The sequence below is a fragment of the Sebastes umbrosus genome, chromosome 11 (genome assembly GCF_015220745.1).
Source record: "Sebastes umbrosus isolate fSebUmb1 chromosome 11, fSebUmb1.pri, whole genome shotgun sequence".
NCBI lineage: Eukaryota > Metazoa > Chordata > Actinopteri > Perciformes > Sebastidae > Sebastes > Sebastes umbrosus.
The window spans coordinates 31,100,901-31,116,316 of record NC_051279.1 but is presented as its reverse complement, the minus strand read 5'-3'; the positions used below and the strand labels follow the sequence as shown (position 1 = coordinate 31,116,316).

General features: G+C 43.4%; 1 protein-coding gene across 1 annotated transcript in view; it reads left to right on the top strand.

The window, feature by feature from the left end:
• The first annotated feature begins 6,769 nt into the window (after positions 1–6,769).
• The window catches only part of LOC119497518 (nuclear factor of activated T-cells, cytoplasmic 1-like), a 66,151-nt gene continuing 57,504 nt past the window's right edge, over positions 6,770–15,416 (top strand). The window contains exons 1-3 of the mRNA XM_037785686.1: positions 6,770–7,305; positions 10,508–11,612; positions 14,761–14,920. Of these exons, the coding sequence (XP_037641614.1) occupies positions 7,188–7,305; positions 10,508–11,612; positions 14,761–14,920 (1,383 nt within the window). The 5' untranslated portion in view covers positions 6,770–7,187. The remainder of the gene's footprint in view (positions 7,306–10,507; positions 11,613–14,760; positions 14,921–15,416) is intronic.

Sequence of the window (15,416 nt, the reverse complement as noted above, 5' to 3'; positions counted from 1 at the left end):
GTGTCTAGACAAACAAAAATGACAAGAGTGAGCCCACAGCTTGGAGAGCCTTATATGTGATTTGTACCTGTCAACTTTTGGTTCATCATTTACATGTAATTTTTTTTATGGAAGGTTCTAAGAAACGGTTCTTGGCCATGCCAAGATGTAGCCGGACTCCCGGGCCAAACCACTGGTAGTAAACATTATAGAAACTGGCATTAAGTACAGCACTCGTACTGAAAACCCACTCTTGTCATTTATCATATCGTCAGCACGACTGGCAAAGATTTCCTGGCCCTTGACAGTAATGCATCATACTGAAGCAATACACCAATAGCAGAAAACAGGAGGGCAACCTCAACATCATGATGTGTGTGTGTCACGAATAGCCGTGCTTTCTGAAGTGGAACATAAGGAAAAACAGCAAAACACAACAGCAACATCTCAATCTGTGCAAATGTAAAAGCAGCATGTGTCTGTTTACAAGACACGAGCAATGATCATTTTCTGTGCGACACGCAAGCGAGGAGCGAGCCGCTCATAAATCTGAGCGCGAGACGTTGTAGTAATGCTCTCCGCAGACATGTTGTGGCTGCTCAGTACTTGCAGTGTCACAGGGCCAGATGTAGTGGCGCAATAAATTACAATCGAACATTTCCAGAGAAGATGTGAAGCGAAGGCGAATTCTTTCCGGATGCTGCTTTCAACCTGTTTAGAGCTTTTATGGTTTTGTTTTTTGTTTTTATTTTTACATTTTTAAAAAGAAAGATCAGACAGAGAAAAAGTAAAGAGAAGCTAGAGACCATCTTGGGATGGGATCACACCAGCCGTGACGCCAAATTGGGCCAGGGGCGTAAAGTCGGGAGCGGGGGAGTGGGATGATTCACGATATCAATTCGATACCACGGTAAAAAACTAAAGTAAAACAATAAATCCCACATACTTCAACATACACACAAATACCGTTTGACAACAGTTTTTTCTTAGAAAGTTGGTCATAATTCTCTCTGTATTATATATTTTGTATTGCTGTGAAAACATCTCCTTCAAACAGCTGGATTTATTCAAGTTTCTCACCAAAAGCTTTACAAGATTACATTTGAACACATCGTGATAACGTTTGAATTTGAATTTACCTTTGCCCGATACTCATTTCTCCTGAGCCTGAATGCATCATAATGTAAATCTATGGCATCTCCCGTGTTGAAGTCAGCGGGACGAGAGCTAGTTAACGTTAGCTGTTAGCAGCCGGTAAGCAGCACAGTCCTGCACGGAGCTAACGGCTCACGTTACCTAGCTTTCTGCCTGCCGATGTCAACACTGATTTTTATTGTCGCAGTGTAGCGTTATCAGGGAAATAATAGGGTGCATCCCCTGGATGCATCTATAGTGAGTTCACTCTGTCCCAAATCTATTTTCTATTGTCAGTGGGACGATGGGATGCCGATGGTCTTGAGCCCTGACGGTACCTACGGTACTGTAGAAACGAGTACCGTCACGTTTTCTGAATTTTGGCATAGACTTGGTACTGAAGTATTGCTTCTTGTGACATCCCTAGCCAATGACCTCTTCCCCACTTCCTATCCCCCTTATTCCAACGCCCTTGCTCGGATCACACCAATCTTCAAACTTCATTTTGATCTCAACACCTGTAAAGTTTCATGACTGTATTTTGCACGGTTGCGAAGCTATCGCTGTGACATCTGTCCACAGACAGACAGACAGACAGAAATAGAAACACCTGGCAAAATACTCCAAAGTGCCTCTGTGTTGGTTCCTGCTGCAGTCGGTGTCTCCAGGACATCATTTTGCCCAGATGACTCACACAGACTCACAAGGTGAAAACAATACCACCATCACTGTTGCAGCTGGTAATAAAATATGTGCAGGGGAGGTAGAAACCCATTACGGGTTTATCTGAAAACCTCACCTAAAAGAGAGAAAAAACGTATATAAAAAAATAGAGATGAAAAAATAAAATATCAATTAACATGCATGTTTTTATATATCTTTTGCTTATCTTATATCTGATTAGCAAACAAAATCAAATTATCCATTTCTAGATATGTAAATGGATAATTACATGTACTTATCATAATTTTACAAGTTAGGCTGCTATAGATAACGAAAAAATGTTGAAGACAAAATCAAGATTATTAAATACAAAATCTTTTTGACATCTGAGTCTCATTTTGTATAAAGACAACGACAGAGAATCTGTCAATAAGTAAGTACGTTTTCTGGCAAATCTGTATTCATGTATACTTCACTTTAAAAGATAATGGTACATATTTGTAGAATGTTAATATCCTAAATAGCTAATACATTACATTTCAAGAAAAGTGGAGAGATTTGCGTCACATGACTTTGAGAAAGTTGCTATTCTGACAAAATGTTTCTGTAGCAGTAGAGATAAGAGATGAGAGACTGGCAATAGTAGCATGAATGTTGCATTATACAGTATAATGCATATAAAAGCTGCACTTTGTAACGTGGTATCTCCAAATGCCATTCAGAGAAAACTTTTTTTTAAAGTTTAACACTCACACACAGCATGCTTATGTTACTTTGCCCATCTGTGGTGACTTTGCAACCAGGAAAGAGGAAGGAAGGAAAATCACCTAACAGCTTTCTTACTCGCCGCTGTTTAGGACACACTCTGGATTTGAACCTCCGTTAAGTTACGGTTTGGCCCTTCCTGCAAGTGCAGAAGTGTCCAACAACACTGTAGGGTGTATTTTGGCAAATCAACACACTCTCAGTATGGATGTTTTTTACATAAAAACCTTACCTCATGTGTAGTTAAAGTGTGGCGGGGATTTGAACGTGAGCCTGAATCACACCGCTAAGATTTACGAACTGATCCTGAGGAGAAGGTAAAGCTACTTACATACGTTATGAGAAGCATCGCATTGGCATCAGGTTTTCTCTTTAATGACGTATAGACTGCTTAATGACCTGATGTCTGTCGCTGTAGAGATGGTCTGAAGTACTCTGACTATTGTTGACAGACACTGCAGCTAATGGTGCTCTACTCAGTAGCACAGAATCCATCAAGATAAGCCTTCAGACTGCCACTGAACCGTGCCACACCACAGGGTTTTAAAGTTGTTCAACAACCAGGGTGAGCCCATCCCACTGACAGTGCCAATCAGTCGTGCTGCAGCTATACTTTTTTTCCTATACCGCCGGTTTGTATCATAATTCATCTCCTAAACTACGTGATGCTGCTTTTTCATCTTTGAGCTCACACGTGCACATCGGCCAAGCCGCAGCTGACGCTGGAGAGCTACTGTAGGCAAAGAAAACACAGCGTACTATTACTACTCTCCCCCCGTGCAGTCTGCTCACGCTTGCCCCGCAGCCCGCCTGCCCCCAAACACAGTCTGCTTCTGATTATGTGTGATCATCCTCGAGCTCGCCAGCTACATTTCAGACTCACGGGAGTCATTTTTCTCTTTAAATCTGGCTCCCGTTCAAAGGGAATTACACTGTAGCTTGTCTAAGCCATTGTTAATTGCACTCATGGCAGCTACCAGCACTCAATAATACTCCTACTTGTTATATGGAGTTTTTTTGTTTTTTTACTTGTCATTATCATTTCCATAGTATTTGTAGTCCACATAATGGAGACTCTATTTTCAGTGCCAAAAGATATGCATTCAACGGTACCACTCATCAGACTCTGTTAATTTTAAAAGCCCCATCAAATATCATAATGACACATTATCATTACAAATTAAAACATAATTTATCAGTGTGAGCTCACACTGTCCATTATTCTGCCAACTGCTTCAGTGCTCCTATTAGGAAATCACCGCAGTTGGCAGCCGAAGATAAAGTGGGATTTAAAGGGGACATATCGTGTTCATTTCCAGGTTCATACTTGTATTTTGGGGTTACTACTAGAAAATATTTACATGTTTTAATGTTCTAAAAACACATAATTTTCTCATACTGTCTATCTGAATATACCTGTATTCACTCTCTGTCTGAAACGCTCCGTTTTAGCGCCTGTCTCTTTAAGACTCCCTCCTGAAAAAGCCCAGTCTGCTCTGATTTGTGTGAGAGAAAAATACGATGCACCTTTGCAAAAGCTGTGGGCGATATGTCAGGCGGCAGCAGCAGGGGGCGATGACAAAAAGCTGCGGTCAAGTAGGACAGTTTCCATCCGTTTCCAGCAGCCTTCAAAGAATCTACAGGAAGTCACAGGAATAGTTACATCCTGTTAGATCTGATCTGTAGTCCACTTGTAGTTTGCAGACCACGTTCGGATTTATTTATATTTGTTTGTAAATCTATGTGGAAATGTGCGTGTATCTGGCATTGGATTCTATCCTTTATTATTTTTTTGTCCGCCTTGTAAAGCACATTATAATGAGTACTCGTTTTGATAAGTACTATATAAATAACCTTGATTATTATTATTATCAACCACACAAGATATGTTTGTTAACAGATGAAATCTTCATTGCACAACATGACATAGTGTTAAATATTATACAGAAAGTTAGGATTTTCTACAACATGTGGTGTTTGTTGTCAAAACTAAGAGCCAATCAGCTCTTTGACTGGGCAACTGCCAGGCATTTCCCATCATGCCCTGGGTCTTGCAATTGGTGGAGAGCAACTGCGGCCGCCTTGATCTCGTGAGGTTATCGATGCCCATGTGTGCGTGACGTCAGAGCAAGTCGGGATCAAGTGGGACACAAATCTAATCGCCGGTGATTTTGTGCAGGCCTTGCTCATCTTGTGACATAGGAAGGGGAGGGGAGGGGAGCCAAATCTGACTGGCTTGTTGAATTACCTGTTTTCTGATCTAGGCAGCCCACAAAAAACTGTCTGGGTCGTCTTATTTCACAGCTTGTGGGTTGGTAGGCACTCCAGATACCCAGCTGTGCACAATGTGTTTTTCATGATATGTCCCCTTTAATGCTTAACAATAATATACACATATCTGTGTGCGTGTTATTTAAACTCTATAACATGTGTCAGCCATATCTATAACAACACCTCCATGTGTTTTCACCTTTCTGTATCAGTTTTAGCAGTTTTTTGACCCCAAAATATCACAACAAAGTCATACAATGGGAACTATTACTTTGATAAATGGTAATAGGAGCGCAATTAAGGCAATAAGCTGAAAAGTGAACCTCAGTATTTTCCCTTAACGCAGGCAAAGCACATAAGGCAGCGTGCCCGCAGATTCACGGGGGACTGACTTGATACAAAGTGGTGGAAATCAGAGACGGGGAACGCGGCGTGTTTGTGCTCCCGGTGGTTCAGAATGGTTATTTTGGGCGAATCTGTGAAACCGTATTTCCCTCAAACATGAGGAAAACGCATTTGGAAGTGATATTCGATAGCAGTCGTGTTTTGATTTTCATCACGGGGATACGCTGAATGTTTGAATAATGTGGATGATGATATAATAACACCGTTGCCAGCATTAACGAGGAAGGACATTATAGTCGTATCAGTAGAAGTACTGCAATGGGATACCTTGTTGTTGGTGTAGTAGACCCCCCTCTTCCTCTCCTTTCTCTGTAGGGACGTCACAGGTCAGGGTCAGCTACAGAAAAACATGGGGGAAATGATCCTAATAATATACAGTAGCTGCCACTGAGTTATGGTAAGTTTATAGCCGGCAAACTAACAAGAATGATGGAATTACATCAGATTTATTGACCATCCAGAGAAACTACCATGTAGTGATATTTAATCATATAATATCATTCATAAAATGTCAATTCAGTGTCAAAATTGAAGCCATCGTAGAAGAAAAATTGGCAATTTAACATCTAAATCTTCATGACAACTGCATGAGCAAACTTTATCTACTGAGGAAGAGTGAGGAGGAATTTGCTCCGTTTTAAAGCCAGAGTGAAGATACTGGTATCATATGAAACAAAAAAAAATCCTAATGAATCTATTGATACCAGCATGTCATACTAGCTTTTCGTGAAGGAGGTTAAATAACGCTCCAAACTTGCGTTCAATTTTAGAAAGGAAAAACTGTCATGGACGTTTTCAAAGGGGTCCCTTGACCTCTGACGTCCAGATATGTGAATGAAAATGGTTTCTATGGGTACCCACAAGTCTCCCCTTTACAGACATGCCCACTTTATGATAATCACATGCAGTTTGAGGCAAGTCATAGTCAAGTCAGCACACTGACACACTGACAGCTGTTGTTGCCTGTTGGGCTGCAGTTTGCCATGTTATGATTTGAGCATATTTTTTATGCTAAATGCAGTACCTGTGAGGGTTTCTGGACAATATCTGTCATTGTTTTGTGTTGTTAATTGATTTCCAGTAATGCAAATGCATATATATTTGCATAAAGCAGCATATTTGCCCACTCCCATAATAAGTTGATAAGAGTATTAATACTTGACAAATCTCCCTTTAAGGTACATTTTGAAAAAAATAAAAAAATGTGTGATTCATTTGCAATTAATCTCAATTCAATATTTTATATACTGTATATATATGCAACTTATGGCCAATTAGCATTGTGACTTGTATACATTATTGTATAATTTAAATGTAATTATAGGAATACATATGAATAGTCTACTGTGGACAGCTTTAGTGGCAGTAACTGCTGGATGGGTGATGGAAAAAGAAAACAAAATTGCGACTGTAGAATAAACTTTGGGGCAGAGTCTCTCTCTCTTTCTCGCTCTCTCTCTCTCTCTAACACACAAACACAATCCCCCACACACACAGCACACAGCACACACACCTCCCACCTCCACCTCAGGGATCCCGGGCTAGCAGCCCTCATCAGCCGCTCTAGGAGGTTGCAGGAGCGGTCGCGTCATCCCTGGATGGGCGGCGCGCTGACGGTCGGTCGGACGGAGGGTGTTTTCCAGCTTTAAAAGCTCCGGAGCCGGCCCCTCTGACAAACCGCCCTGCGTCATCGACCTGGGGACACTCTTGAAAAAGCCTTCATTGAAGCTGAAGAGAGGCAAACTCACCTCTACACTATATACCTGCAGCCGGTCTCTCCACATCCACTAGATCTCTCTCTCTCTCTCTCTCTCCTCCCGTCCACCGCGGTGTGCGCGTCCAAGTTGTTACACTCGCTTTGCTTTAACTTTCGCTGCGAATTATGCTTTTATTTGATGGTATTTGTGAGTGAAGTGATCTAGACAGTTAAACAGTCTCACAGCCGGAGAAAGTTGCGCATCGCTTGTTGAATGCAGGATCCCTTCTGCCTGAGCGTCAATCCCAAGTTGAGTTTTGGAGCCGGTGTGACGGAGCGGGGACTCCACATTCTCACCTCTCTCACTGCCGAGATGAAGTCTGCAGAAGAAGGTAAGAGATATGTTCATGTTTCTACCAGCGCTCCGATGTCAATCTGCTGTCGTGGCTGAATACTGCTGTATATTAAAATGTGTTTACACCTATAATACATATTGATAGCTTATATACTGTAAAGTCTGGGTCAAGCATTTGGTAAACTCATATTACAGAGGAAAGGGCTGTCAGCTTGGGTGAACTACTTTCTTTTTTTCTTCTTTTTTTTTTAAAATAAAAATAAATAAATAAATCCACCTGCAAATATCTTGGTACAAACTTGAGCACTGCCTGACAGTATATTATTATTTTGTCACTTTGATAAATTACTTTTTTTATTACAAGTTTAAACTAATAATTTGCAATGATGGTGTGACAGTTGTTTTTCTAAAGATGTCACCAAATAAATGGCACCTTTTGCTCTACAAATTAGCACTCACTAAAGTATACTGAGTGGCATGCACCCATTTAACATCCACACCATTAGGTGTCTCCAGCTGTTTCTGCAGGTGCTTCTCATCATGTGCAAATAATGTTGCTTGTCACCTGCACCCCCTCTTAATAAGATGTTCAAATTAAAAATCAGGGAGATTATCTATTCCCCCTGTGCATAGCGAGGTCAGAGTTCAGCAGTAGAACAACAGCAACATCAGGGGTTGCTTAAGGTTCTTCTGTGCCTTGTTTAGAGATACTTTACTTTGGCTCGGAGGATGATTCAGCCTCAGTTTGCCATTTAGAAGGAAAGGCTTGTTTTTTTTTTTAAGGCTCTTTGATTCTGCGTTTTATGGTAGCAAAATTAGATTTGCTCCATCAGAAGCCATTGATAGTCTGTCTTGTCATAATTCACAGAGTCTCCCAGTGCTGATGCAACTGTCTTTTTTGTGGATTTTGGTAATTTCATTTTGTCTTTGAGGTTTCAGACTGACGGGTGCGGGCTGTATTATTATTATTCATTTCAGTCCCTCAGTCCTAAGCCGTATAATTGGTAACAGACGTGTGTGTGTATGTGTGTGTGTGTGTGTGTGTGTGTGTGTGAGGGATTGAGAGAGAGAGCTGTGATGTGTGCGTTCAGGGATCCCGGGTAGCTTGCTTGACAATGAGACGTGCTTAACCACACGCAGCTTCAGCAATATGCCGTGGGCTGCTTTATTATCACACATATGCATAAACTCAGACACACACACACACACACACACACACACACACACACACATTTTACTGGTGTTTTGCCATAGCCCATAGTCAGCCATGTGTGATAAGTGGCCCCTGGGTTCTTAGTTCCAGAGGCTGCAGATGACTTCTGTGGGCGACCACCTATCTCTCCCTGAGGTCCCGTCAGTCTGAGCCCGACCTCGACCACAATCCCTGCACATAAACCCGTCCATTCTTTAGTCACGCTGGTTTGGTTGTGGGAAGAGTGTGTTTTTGATCGTGATAGCATAATTGAGAAAAATTGTGGGGGACAGAAAGAGCACGCTATAATCTGTGTGATAGTCTGTGTTTTCACATTATCTCACCGCATTTTTTGAATGCACACTGCAAACAATTGTAGAGGCTTTTCCCCAAGTGCATGAGTGCAGTCATTTTCTTTTTCTTTCATTTGTTTCACCCCACAAATTACTGTATGATCTGGTCTATAATGTTGTTAGTTCAGCAGACGTGTGACCCGGAAAGAGCCCAAGTTTCATGCAGCACACAAGAGTGAAAGCCCCAGTCAGTGTGTATGTGTGTGTGTGTTTGAGTGGGTGGTAGAAGAAGTCAAGTTTGTTGCGGCGTTCAAAAGGAAAAAGAATAACAGCTGCAACTCTGAGCAAAGTCAGCCGGGCCTGAAGTAAGGAGGTGTGTCACACCGGGTTGGAGTGGGCAGGGAATTATCCTCCGTTCAGCACTAGAAGAGGGTGAACCAGAGGAGAAAAGCATCAGAGGAGACAGAGCTGAGGGCATGCACTACTGTAGTTTTTCTGTTGAAACTTAGTGTTTAATCACTGGGGCGGAGAGATGAGTTTCCAGCATGAAGAGCAAGAGTTTGATTTCAGCTATGTGTTTGAGTACAGCCAAGGTGTCCAGAGTGAACCTAAGAGAGGTGGGTACTTTGGAGGGAGGCTCTTATTTACTGTATGTCCTGTATATTGCACAGTGTGTGTAGCCAACCGGGATTAAAAACACTTCAGAAGTCAGTGTGTTTCTGTGCCGAAAGGCTGTAAAAGGGACTGCATTTAGCACTCTGCTAACCAAACAAAAGTTTAATTAGAATTTTACAATAACATTTTGTTTTGTGAATAATATGTGTCAGTTGTGGTTTTGAAAGTCGTCCTAGGCTTCACTCATGTTGTGGTATATTGAACTTGTCTGATGCACATCGCATAATCACCTCTGAAAATAGACGCTCATAAACTAATTTTAGACTGCCTACCCACACATTATGTGGTGTGTGTGACAGATTCATCATTTCATGTGATGCACAGCATTGTGGTTAACAGATATAGCACGCTGCATAAAGGGGAATGCCCTTTTACCGGGGTTTCAGACTCAACGGTGTTCATTCTTTGACCACTTTTACCCTCATTGACATTGTAAATAAAAAAAGGCTGACATGAGGTTTACAACTTGTGATGCAGCAGCAGCCAGCTGCTACGAGGGTAACTGCTAGGCTACATGCACTTCCACCGATCTGCGTGTCATTGCACTTGTCTGCCTGTGATTTCCTTGCGCGCTCGCTCGTGCGTGCCCCTTTGTTTGTTTGTGTGTGTACAGTGCCGCGCCGCATCTGTGTGTAACGCTGCAGCAAACTCCCTTTGACTTAATCACAAGCTCAGAGCGATGCGAGAGTGCTGTCAGTTTTCCACAGGGGAGGGCCTAATTCACTCAGTGAGTGATGCAATCAATCAAATAAAGCATCCATCAGCGCTGCTGGAGGAATTCGTGTAGAGTACATATGACAGCAGGGAGTGCCAAATAGAGCCTCAGATGAACTGATCAAACAAACAGAGTGGCTGTGCAACGTTGCGACTACACAGCAAACCACATACAGTAACTGCTTTGAGATGATTGCTAAGCTTCTCCAGATGTTTATAAAGAAGGGAGCTGCGGGACATGTTGGTCAGATTTGTGTAGGGGTATTGTTCTAAAATGTAATCAGAGTTAATTACTGCCATAATGTAATGGCATGTTGTCATATATTGTGCTTCAATATACTTACAATATACTTCTTTCTTTTCAGATGCATACAGCTACACACCAAATGTCAGCTTGTCCCTTCCACTGGGAATGGGCAACCCCTGTCTGGCCACCCAGTACCACACCTTACAGTCCAGCCCAGTCATCTCAGTCTCCTCCTGCCACCAGACGGGCTACAGCCTCCAAAATGATAACCACGCAGCATCAGGCTACTACCTGCCCCACGGCCTGAGACCCAACGGGGCCCCGGCTTTGGAGAGCCCCCGTATTGAGATCACTGCCTACAGCCAGTATCCTGAGGATGAGGTAGAGGAGAGCAGCAGCGAGGACCACATCATCAAACGGGGCGTCAACTCCATCGTGACGCTGACGCTGCCCAATGCCGACGGCTACCGCGATCCCACCTGCCTCAGCCCTGCGAGTAGCATTTCCTCGCGTAGCTGCAACTCCGAGGCGTCCTCTTACGAGTCCGGCTTCTACAACTACGACAACTCCCCGCAGAACTCCCCGTGGCAGTCTCCCTGCGTCTCACCCAAAGGCTCATCTTCGCTCATGTCTTGCCCACATGCCAGCGGCCCTGTAGCTTCCCCTCACCACTCCCCCTCCACCTCCCCTCAGATCGGAGCCTTGGCCGAGGAAGGCTGGCCGGCGCAACCTCGTGGCTCCAGGCCCAACTCCCCTTCCTGCAGCGGAGGCGGCGGAGTCAACGGCGGCGGCATGGGGAAGAGAAAGTACAGCTTCAACGGCACCACCTACCGTCAGATCTCCTGCTCGCCCCAACAGTCGCCCATCCCGTCCCCGCACATCTCCCCCAGGGTCAGTGTCACAGATGAGAACTGGCTCGCCAACACCAACCAGTACACCAACTCTGCCATCGTGGCCGCCATCAACGCTCTAACCACAGATGGAGTGGTGGACATGGGGGAGGGAATCCCAATCAAGACGCGGAAGACCATGCTGGACCACGCGGCCGCCATGAGCCTGAAGTTGGAGCCTGGTGGCGATGGACTGGTGCTGGGTCTCGATGGGGAGCTCTGCCACGAGGACTACCCCTCCCGTCTGGCCCTCAAGAAGGAGAGCTACTGTGGAGGGTTCCTGGATGTGCCCCAGCATCCGTACTCCTGGTCTAAACCCAAGCCTTACCTCAGGTAGGTGGAACCGGTCCAGCAACTCCGTAGTGCTGTAGCAAAGTTACGAATCCAACCAGTCAGCGTAAAGCCAACTAGGGTTGGGCAATAGGTTAAAGTTTTCCCACCAGCCATCTTCAGCCCAACAACCGGCAATTGCTGATATATTTGTGCGTGTGTTTGTGTGTGCGTAAAACACACTTCATTAAAACTCAACAGAATCTAAATAAAACTCACCAAAACCGTCTGGGTTAGACCTTTCCAACAATCACCAAAATAAAAATGAAATGGTCAAAATAAACCGAGTTAAATGTGAAAATATGCCGACTATGCACGTTGTTTTCCCCCCGTCTCTCTCTGCCCGCTGAGCAGCAGCAGAAAGGCTCTAGTTCTTCGGAGGCAGACCATTAAATTAGCAAAATAAAATGACAAACAGCCTGTGATGTACTCAGCCAATCGCCGAAAGCAGATATATTCGTCAAACCCTAAAACTAACCCAGCAGTCTTTTTTCTAAATTGCCTACAGGTGTAGCCTACTTATTAAGACAGACACATTCTGCTTTAGGAATACTTTAATTTCACCAATCACAGGTCATTTCAGAGAGAGAGCGTCCCTATTGAGCGTTCCTATTGGCTGTGCTCCGGCTGGTGGGCGGTGCTTGGTATTTCCTCAACTTGATCTCAACATGGCTGCCGGGTCACAAACCTTCTCATTTTACAGCTAAACAGTACACTATAAGATGTTTCTGAAATCATTTGAGGAGAGAAATAGGCATTACAATACTGAATATTGATTCATATTTGATCAGCACTGCCTAGTTTGACCGTTTGGTCGGAGTTCGCGAGTGATTGACAGCCGACTCTCATAGACGGCAGCTGGACGGCAGACTCCAGATCAGCTCTGACTGCTTGTTTTCCTCCGGTCTGTGACATCTTACAGATGCCGATAGGAGCACCGGAGGACACCGGGGGACACAGAGGCACATCATTTTTTTCAGATTACCTAGTGACCGTTTTATAAAAATAACTTTTTTTAATCATATTTGCTCCAATCTCGCCTACTGCTGCTTTAATGTGTTAATGTTTAGTGTTAATTTATTGCAAGGACAATATTTCGGTTATAGTTTTTAATCTTCAAAGGCCATATCAAAAGGAAGAAATCCAAAAGTTGCAGACTCTTCACTTTCCAAAGGAGTTCTCTTTGAAGATCAAAACTATTTCATAAATCATATTTCACAGGGTGGAGTTGCCCAGCATGTGTGTGGCACTGTTGCTATAGCAACCCTCACACAAACAGAAGAACTCATATAGACACAATCCCACACACATGCACTCGACTATATCATTGATTTTGACTTTTGAGCAAAACAAGCTTTTTTTTTTATTTTCAATTGTGTCCGTCGTGGCATTTTTTTCTCCCCCAAGCCAATAACACGCTCTCCTGTCGGAAATCAAGTGTTTGATTAAGATAGCGAGCAACAGGAAGTACTGGTGACAGGCCTGACTGAAGGGGAAGCAGTCTGTGGGTTAATCAGCCGGCTCGCTGCCGCGGTCCGTCGCGCCGTCGGCCCATCTCTTTCTGTGTAGCTAACCTGATGTCATGCACTGACTGGGCAGATAAAGCCCCGTGGGGGGAAATCAGTTCGTTTTGGGTCAACAAACAGCCCGCGAGTTCCACAGAGATGCCAGAGATTGTTTTCAGTTGAGCCACCCTCCGGGTCAGGGCTTTGAGTTTACCAGGCATCCGGCATAGTGAAATATTGTCTTGCACATGTTTGTTTTGGTTTAGATATCTCCACGGTGTTCACGTGGGAAGCTCTGACTCTCCATCTCGAGAACAATGATGTTAAGAGAGGCCAGCTGTAGCTCTGAGAAAGAGATATCATGCTCTGAGGCAGGGTATGCTGCTGACCTTATTCCATGGTATAACGCCATTGTCTTCGATACTAGTGGCGCTGTGCTTTACAATTATATCAATTTGGAATGGATAATAATTGTGTCAAAGGACAGGCTGATTGCCAGTAGTGTGAGATTTGTTTTCGTGCCCTAGAAATGTCTTTCCTCCCACTGTCACTTTCTTAACGGCCTGTTTCCACCTGTCTGTCACGCCATAATACAAAACGCACCGCTCTCTAACCGGGGCACATTCGTCTCTCATTTATTTTTTAAAAAGAAAAGGCCACTAATTATTATGTTATTATACCCAGGCCTGAGGAATTACGCACGTCAACGAATGACTTCAATTGATTAGATTACAGACCATGATGGAATGGAGAAGGATCAAGCCAGTTGGATGACACCAAAGTGTCCTGATTTGAGTCTAATTTAAAGCAAGTTTAGAACTTTTTGATTCCAGTGATGGAACCGCAATGCAACCTCGCTGCTCCTACTTTGGCAAATCAAATGTGACTACAGTTTTAAAGAAGACCTATTATGCTAATTTTCACGTTCATACTTGTATTTCTACTTGAACATGTTTCCGTGCTTTAATGTTAAAAAACACGTATTTTTCTCATACCGGCTGCACCTCTTTTCACCCTCTGTCTGAAAGGCTCTGTTTGAGCTCCTGCCCAGTCTGCTCTGATTGGTCAGCTGGCCCACTCTGTTGTTATTGGTCAGCCGAACAAAACTCTTCGGACTCTGCTCCAGCTCCGCTCTAACTAGCTTTGTTTTAGGGCGTGCCAAACTAGCCGTTAGGCAGGTATTATGCAAATGTGTTACTTGCTGACATCACCATGTTACAGAAGAAAAAGGCGGGACTTCAAGTAAGGCGTTTTAGGCAGTTCAGGAGCAGTGTTTCTGTGGGGCAGAATGACTTCCTTTGGCGTGGACTTTTACATGAACGAAAAACTATGTAACACACTAAAGTAAAGGGAAAAGCACAAAAGCATAATAAGTCCTCTTTAAGAATAGAGTAGAATAAAATAGAGGAAAAAAATCCATAAAAACACAATTATTATCCATTATTTTATTCTAAGCAACCTGGAAATGCTAGTCACAGCACTTCCTGTTATTCAGGAAAGAATAACCAGACACCAAGTGTTTACCACAGACAGTGTCAATCTTTCTTATAAAGGTTACTATGATATCAATCAGCGGTAGAGTAAGAAACAGACATTTTGTGTATTCGTGTTTTTTATCCTAATAAGAATGTGTCATGTGATTGCAGCCCGTCTCTGCCATCTCTTGACTGGCAGCTCCCGTCCTGCTCCGGCCCGTACAACCTGCAGATCGAGGTGCAGCCGAAGTCCCACCACAGGGCCCACTACGAGACCGAAGGCAGCCGAGGGGCGGTGAAGGCGCTGTGCGGCAGCCACCCTGTCGTACAGGTATGTCACCAGCACTGTGTGAGCCAGAAAAATGCCTTTTATATTCACTGTACACACATGTGTTTATCAGCTTTGTGTGTTTGATAATTTGCTGTCATTACGGCATAGAGTGGTAACAAGCAGAGAAGTGCTTTCTGACTGATTGATGGAACTTTTTTTTCTGTCCAACAACAAGTTAATGACATGGAAGTTTGGCCGTTGCTGACTTTATGACAGCATGTAGTCTCAGAGCAAAGTCAGAGCCATGACCTTTATGTCATTAGTCTAGACTCTGACATTCTCTTGCTATTTCTTCTTCAAAAAAATCTTCAAATCAGATTTGAGGGGTCAGACTTTTAATTCTGAACTATGTGATTTCCTTTTATTATCATCTGCAAAGATCTTTACAGCTCATTCTGCAGAAATAATGTGACTCATATCGTACCTAAAAAGTCTGATTTGAGCAGCCTGTCTTCATTTATGAAAGTTTGCATCAGAAGATTAGAAAGTATTATAA